The sequence below is a fragment of the Pseudoliparis swirei genome, chromosome 13 (assembly GCF_029220125.1).
Source record: "Pseudoliparis swirei isolate HS2019 ecotype Mariana Trench chromosome 13, NWPU_hadal_v1, whole genome shotgun sequence".
Classification (NCBI taxonomy): Eukaryota; Metazoa; Chordata; class Actinopteri; order Perciformes; family Liparidae; genus Pseudoliparis; species Pseudoliparis swirei.
In genome coordinates, this window is record NC_079400.1 from 9,167,744 (window position 1) to 9,174,079 (window position 6,336).

A 6,336-nucleotide genomic window follows, 5' to 3' on the forward strand; every position below is an offset into this window, starting at 1 on the left:
GCAGCAGAACGCTCCTGAAAGAAGAGCTTCTCCAAAGTGGGCCGCCGTAGCCGGTCACTTCTCCTCATGAGCCTTTGTTGTTCTCGGGGGCCCAGCTGTTGTGCTGCTGCTGTCAGAGCAGAGGACCTTCTCCCTGATCTTCAACCTCCTCGCCCCTAATGATGCCCTGGAGGCAGTGGGGCTAGAGGGCAGGTGGCAGGGTGAACCTTCTTTCTGGATGGGACAAACTCGGCTCAGTCTGATGACTTCACTCATCTTGTTTGAAGTACCGCAGACGCGTTTGAAAAAAAAAAATACACAAAGATTTGTTGTTGCTTGATTGGTGGAGGATTTTTTTTTCTCAGCATGATTCATTAACTGAAGGAAAATTGGAAAAAGAGTACAGACTCAGCGAATGTTGAAGTTGCCAACCCTGATTATTAGAACGATTGGAATCTTGAAGAGGCATTTTGGTTGAGTTAATCACAAAAGAGAGAAGAAAAACAAAATTGTTTTAAAAGTTGAAGTAAACTCAAACTATCGCTGCAAACTACCTTAAATATGTAAAAAATATATTAAAATGTGCTTCTCCCTCCTAAGATCAACTAAATATATAAATGTAGTTTAGCTTAGAGCTAAAAAGACAAAGAAAAAATCTTTCCACTGTTAAATAATCAAACTACAAATGAACAGATTCAAAATAACATACTGCAAAACTACTGTATAATAATCCAGCCACGATCAGATGATACAACAGTGACCTCTAGTGGAGCTTTATTGAAACACCACATTTAAAGATAACAGGTCTTCAGGTCCCCACTCAGCAATGGAGATTGAGTCCTGCAGACACATTATGTCATAAAGCTGAATACATGTGACTTTTCTCCTGCTTCTTATTCCCCTGGGGCAGTTTGTGCTCACAGCCCCGCGTGAGATCCCTCTTGACCCAACAATCTTCCAGCTGGGTCACTGTGAGTCCTCCGGGCCTTAACGGACCCACTAGGCTGATCCTGGGCAAGCTGCTGCCGGTTTTTATGGCGTGTCCCGGATCCGGTAGTGATCTCCGGGGCGTGTCGGCGGGGGCGGTGCCGACGTCCCTGCCTCGGATGGCGTTTGTCCCATTCTGACCGCCGGCTCTCTTCAAAATCGGAACGCAGGTCTTGGCCCTCGGGGGGTGGACGTCCTGTGCGCTCCACATCCGGTCCTGCTGGTTCTGTCTCCGGTCGTGCAGGTGCCGAGGGTCCTGTGACGAGCGAGGGCCCCAGGAGTCTTGCAGCCCGGCGTTGCTCTCCATGTTGACGCCGGCTTCATCCTTGCACTGCTCCTTCTGGATGGCGTTGACCTTGAGGAGGATGGAGTCGCGTGTCAGTGGGCGATGAAGCCCCCTCTTCTTCACCCGCTCACTCGTTGCCTTCTCGCTCAGCACCAGCGATGGTTCAGGGGTCTCACAGCGCTCTCTGGCTGTGAAGGGAAGGTTTCCCTTATGACAGCTGGTCCGCACACACATTTCCTCTATTTCTGACACATGGTTGAGCTTACCTTGTGCTCGGCGTGCGGTGGGGGCCGACAGGAAGCGGGTGCGGCGGAGCGGCTCAGAGGCGACGGGAAGCTTTCTGAGCGGTCTCTCGGGAGCCAAACCGCCCCGAGCCGCCGCTGCCGCCACGACCCGGCTTCCCTCCGGTGGCTCCGGATAATCCCAGAACACTTTGGAAAACTGGTAGAGCTTCACACCGGACCTCGCATTCACTAATATTCTGAAGGACGGCCGTAGAAAGAAAGTATGAGAGGCAAATGTATTTGAACTCCTGAAGAACACCACACAAGTATTTTACAACTTGCATCTGACTCACCGGTCGTCATGGAAGTGCACGGACAGTATCTGGCCGGCTTGAGCCGCTGCCCGGATGTCCCTCAGACAATCTCCAGTGAGGAAATTAAAAATGCGAATCATTCCATCCACACAGCCGGTAATGACGCGGAGATAAACAAGAGTCAGAGATTTGACCGCCCTGCACGAAAGTCAATATTTTTGGTCATTAGAACACGTATCAGATACAGGAAGTATGTTCGTAATACTATTAGTAGGCTACGAGCTAGTATAATTGACCAAAATAGACTGAAGACGATGAATTCTTCTACAATAAAAATACATGTGTTAAAGTTACTTTCTGGGCATGTACACAGCATATTCAAGAAAAGAAAAAAAATATGGATCCTGAAGAGAGAGGTAATATACTGTGACAAATAACCTGCACATTTACAACATTAAAGTTGTCATTTCACAAGGAACGAACTTGATTCTCTGAGATTCAATATTTAAATAAACAATTAAATACTCACAAATTTACAAGAAAAAAAACTCAGATTTGAGAGAAAAGACAAAGAAAGAGTCAATGTATGAGAAAAATGATTTGCTCAGAGTATCTGCAACAAAAAGCTTCCCGCTTACTTCGGGTGGTTGAAGGTCATGAGACACTCTTCAGCACCGCGGCTGACGCTCCAGGCCATGACCCGCCCGCCGGAGTCCCCGGATAAAAAGTGCCTTTCGTCGACAAACAGGCATATCACCGAGTTCTCGTGGGCGTTGATCTCCTTCGGGAGGGAAAGCACAAAAAGAAAATGTCACGCAAGCAAAGATTGATTAGCAATTCGCGATGAAATGCTGTTCGATAAACTTGCTGTAGAAGTGTAGTTATTGTTCAGATGACTCGTATTCTCACCCTGAGCAGCGACGCGTTCTCCATGTCCCAGACTCTGACGAGGCCCTGACTGCAGCTGCTGTACACCGCGCTCGAGGTGATCCTCACGCACTGGACAGGACCGCTGTGCTTGAACTGAAAATCATCAAAGTTCTTCCCTGTGGTCAGACTCCACACTGGGGGGGGGGGGGAGTTAAAATGAGGTTACTTGGACACATAAACAAACTAACAGATTCTCCTCCTGATTAAAAACTAATGTATCTGTGACTTGAAAGAAACAGTGGATACAAGGAATGGATGTTTGTACAATGACACCTCATCCAGACACCTCAGGAAAGCTTCTTCTTGGAGGTGATTGACAGTGGACGTGTTGGAATGGCCCAAAATGTAAGAATGAAGATGGCCAAAGACAAAAGTCTGAATGATGATATGCATCGCTCCCAATCTGCTGACCTTTGACTTTACAGTCTTTAGCTCCTGAGACCAGTCTATCGGCGTGGACGTCCAGGCAGTTGATGGTGCCGGAGTGACCGTGCAGCACCATCTCACACCTCTCTGTCTGCAGACTCCAACACCTGCAGGTGTGACGGAGCGGCAAGTTAATGCCCAACCGGTTACAAAGAGGAATGTATCCTCCTCCTCCTCCTCCTCCTCCTCCTCACCTGATGCTCCCATCGCAGCCCGCTGTGATCAGCAGGCCTCTGTCCTCGCAGAGCAACACGGCCCGGATGCTGCCGCTATGGCCGCTCAGCGCCGCCACGGCCGTTGTCTCGGACGCCACGTGGAGCAGACGCGCCACGCGGTCCGCAGAGCCCGTCGCCATTAGCGGTCCGCCTCTGAAGTCCACCATCCGATGCGGATCTTCTCTGTCGAACCCAAACACAGCCGAACGACATCTGAAATGTGTTTTCCTCCAGTGTGCAGGGTTTAGGGTCAAACAAAAGGGGACGTCGCTCACTTGTGAAGCAGCACAGTGGTATAATATGCACCACAGTAAACATTTCGCTCCTCCATTGGCACCGTCTTGGTTTTGATTTTGGCGTAAGCGGCTTCAAATGGCTTGACCTGCGAAAGAAAAACCACAGAGACAACCCACCGATTTAAAAACCGATTTCTAATACAAAAGAATGGACCTCATAGCGATGCAATGTCGATCCGTTGACCTTTTGGACTTCAACATCCACTTTCTCATCGTCCTCGATGGGTACGGGGACCTCTACGATGTTGGCGTAAGTAGGACTGACTTTATTAATACTTGTGAACCTCTAGAACAGAAATAAATCATTACTGGTTGTGACATTTCAATTTTCAAAAGTGCCACACTCTGCGGTCACAAAAACTAGAGCGATGTTACAAATCCTAAAAGCAGGGTTAAATATCCATATTACCTTCATCATCGCCTTAATTTGATTCTGAAAAAGATGCCTGTACTTGATTTCTTCCACAGTTTCCTTGGCAAGACGCTTCCAGCATTGAGAAACCCTCAGGCAGCGTCTCAACGTGGGCTCATCTAACAGACCTGGAGGAAGACAGCAGGTTGTAGCAGTAACATGTGGAGAGAATATTAATAATAGTACACGTTTACAGACAAAACATGTGTTAGAAATACCAAATGTGTGTGTGTGTGTGCACATTAATAAATTACTTTTGCAACATGAATCATATTTTATGTTGTTCGTAAAGATAACATACGAGAAATCATTCTAAACTGATTAAAATATATGAATAATATTAATCTGGCAGCCTGCATGTGTGTTGCTTTACCTAAAACTCTCTTTGACAGATCCACTGGGAGGCAGCATATGAAGTCTCGGTGTCGGCTCACTCCAGATACAGATTTCGAGGATCCAGGTACCACCATAAGAGCAGGGTCATCTGAGTCTTGATCACTTATCTGATTGGTACTGCGACAACTAACTGTTCATACAATTCCCAAATGGTAAGAAGTATTAATCATCAAAATAAACAATATAAAGTGGGATTGAGCAAATATTTGGTGTCATTGAATCACTCCATAAATGAAAAGCCATCCTTTGAACGGGAGGCTGTGCAACTGGTTGTGCCCTTTGACGACATCTAGCGGTGAACCTGTGAATTGCAGGAAATACTATTTTTACCAGGAATGAAGTGGGTTTTTTTTACCATTGAATTGCAGAAACCCTCGTTTTTGTCTGACCAGGAGCACGCTGGTTAAATTCGCCGCCATGCGTAACAGCTCGCAGTCACACAGGGAAAACAGACGGCACAGATAACTTGATTGTTTCCATTCGGGGCTGCTGTTGAACCAGTGCCAGATTTCATTCACGTCCATGCCGAGTGGTTTCTCGTCCGGGCGCGGGTCTGCAGCGCGACGGGGGTAATCCCGCGGGGAAGTGGGTCTCCTCGACCTGGCGTAAGTGAATAAAGTCCCCGACGTGGCCACAGCCAGCACGCCGTGGATGCCCTCGAGCACTCGGGTGTTTCTGCACCGCAACAGCAGCTCCACCAAGAACATCCTCTTGAATTCATCCGACACCTTCCACACACGCCGAGTGGAGGCAGGCGGTGTCGGCGCAAAGGCGCACGACGGACACATCCCGCACATGCCGGGGCACCCCTCTGCCGCACTACTTCCAAACGACGCACTTTTACCTAGTTCAACTGACTTCATTTCCACGACTTCATTTACACGCTGCAGGGTGTCTGTCCTGCTCTCTGTTGGCTGCGTCGTCGCGAAGCAACAATTGTTGTCGTTGTTGTTGTTGTTGTTGGTGGTGGTGGTGGTATTGTTTTACTTTTTGTTTCTTTGGACAACTTCATTCAGCGGGTTGCCAGGCAACAGGTCGGATGCTCCACGTAGTCCCCTTTGTCCTGCTCTCACCAAAAGCCATATATAGTCTATTGTGATACGTTGATTATGTTATATACAAAACATATACAAACTAAAATACGTCAAAGTGGAAACTATTCATGATCAATTAAAGACAAAGTTAAAACAGTGTTATGATTAATTGAAGCAAGTCTGGTATATTTGTAAACAGTGCGCACCAGACTAATGAACTACAATATAATCAGTTGTACTACACTACACTATATTATGTATTATATTATAATACATAATATAGTGTAGTGTAGTATTGTGTATCGTCTATAAAAGAGGTAGTATTTTCAATTCAATTCAATTGAGTTTATTTTGTATAGCCCATTATTACAAAATACAAATTTGTCTCAGAGGGCTTTACAATCTGTACACATACGGCATCCCTGTCCCAGGACCTCACATTATAAGGTGACATTTAATAATATAGTATAACATAATCTATAGTATACTACAGCAATATAACAATGACAGTCAAATGTAATACGGTATAATACAGTATGTGTCAGTGATACAATACATTGTAAATAGTGTGATATAAGTTTGCATCATGTGTAGTTTCTGAATATATACAGCAAAAGAACATATACATTTCTCTCAATTCAACGTCACAACAAAAGTGACTGATGGAAAGAAAAGATGTGCGCCGCCCGGGAATCGAACCCGGGTCGCAAGAATGGGAATCTTGCATGATACCACTACACCAGCGGCGCCCTTGTATGTAGGAGCGACCACATACATTAAGTACTCGGCTGATATCCTACGTCATTGTATTCACCAAAATAAAGGTGGTGTAAAATG

General features: G+C 46.3%; 1 protein-coding gene and 1 non-coding gene across 2 annotated transcripts; both read right to left on the minus strand.

The window, feature by feature from the left end:
* Positions 1–736: 736 nt before the first annotated feature.
* Positions 737–5,328, minus strand: fbxw10 (F-box and WD repeat domain containing 10). Its single transcript, XM_056430258.1, has 12 exons — positions 4,821–5,328; positions 4,443–4,595; positions 4,067–4,197; positions 3,842–3,943; positions 3,637–3,743; positions 3,341–3,544; positions 3,132–3,253; positions 2,700–2,854; positions 2,429–2,571; positions 1,830–1,988; positions 1,519–1,733; positions 737–1,440 (listed from the first exon to the last, which is right to left on the minus strand). Exons 1-12 carry the CDS (start codon positions 5,326–5,328, stop codon positions 836–838), a joined length of 2,604 nt encoding a protein of 867 aa, XP_056286233.1. The 3' UTR covers positions 737–835.
* An 849-nt stretch (positions 5,329–6,177) lies between these two features.
* Positions 6,178–6,248, minus strand: trnag-ccc (transfer RNA glycine (anticodon CCC)). The gene has a single exon. It is a non-coding gene; the product is annotated as a tRNA-Gly (tRNA).
* Between the last annotated feature and the right edge of the window lie 88 nt (positions 6,249–6,336).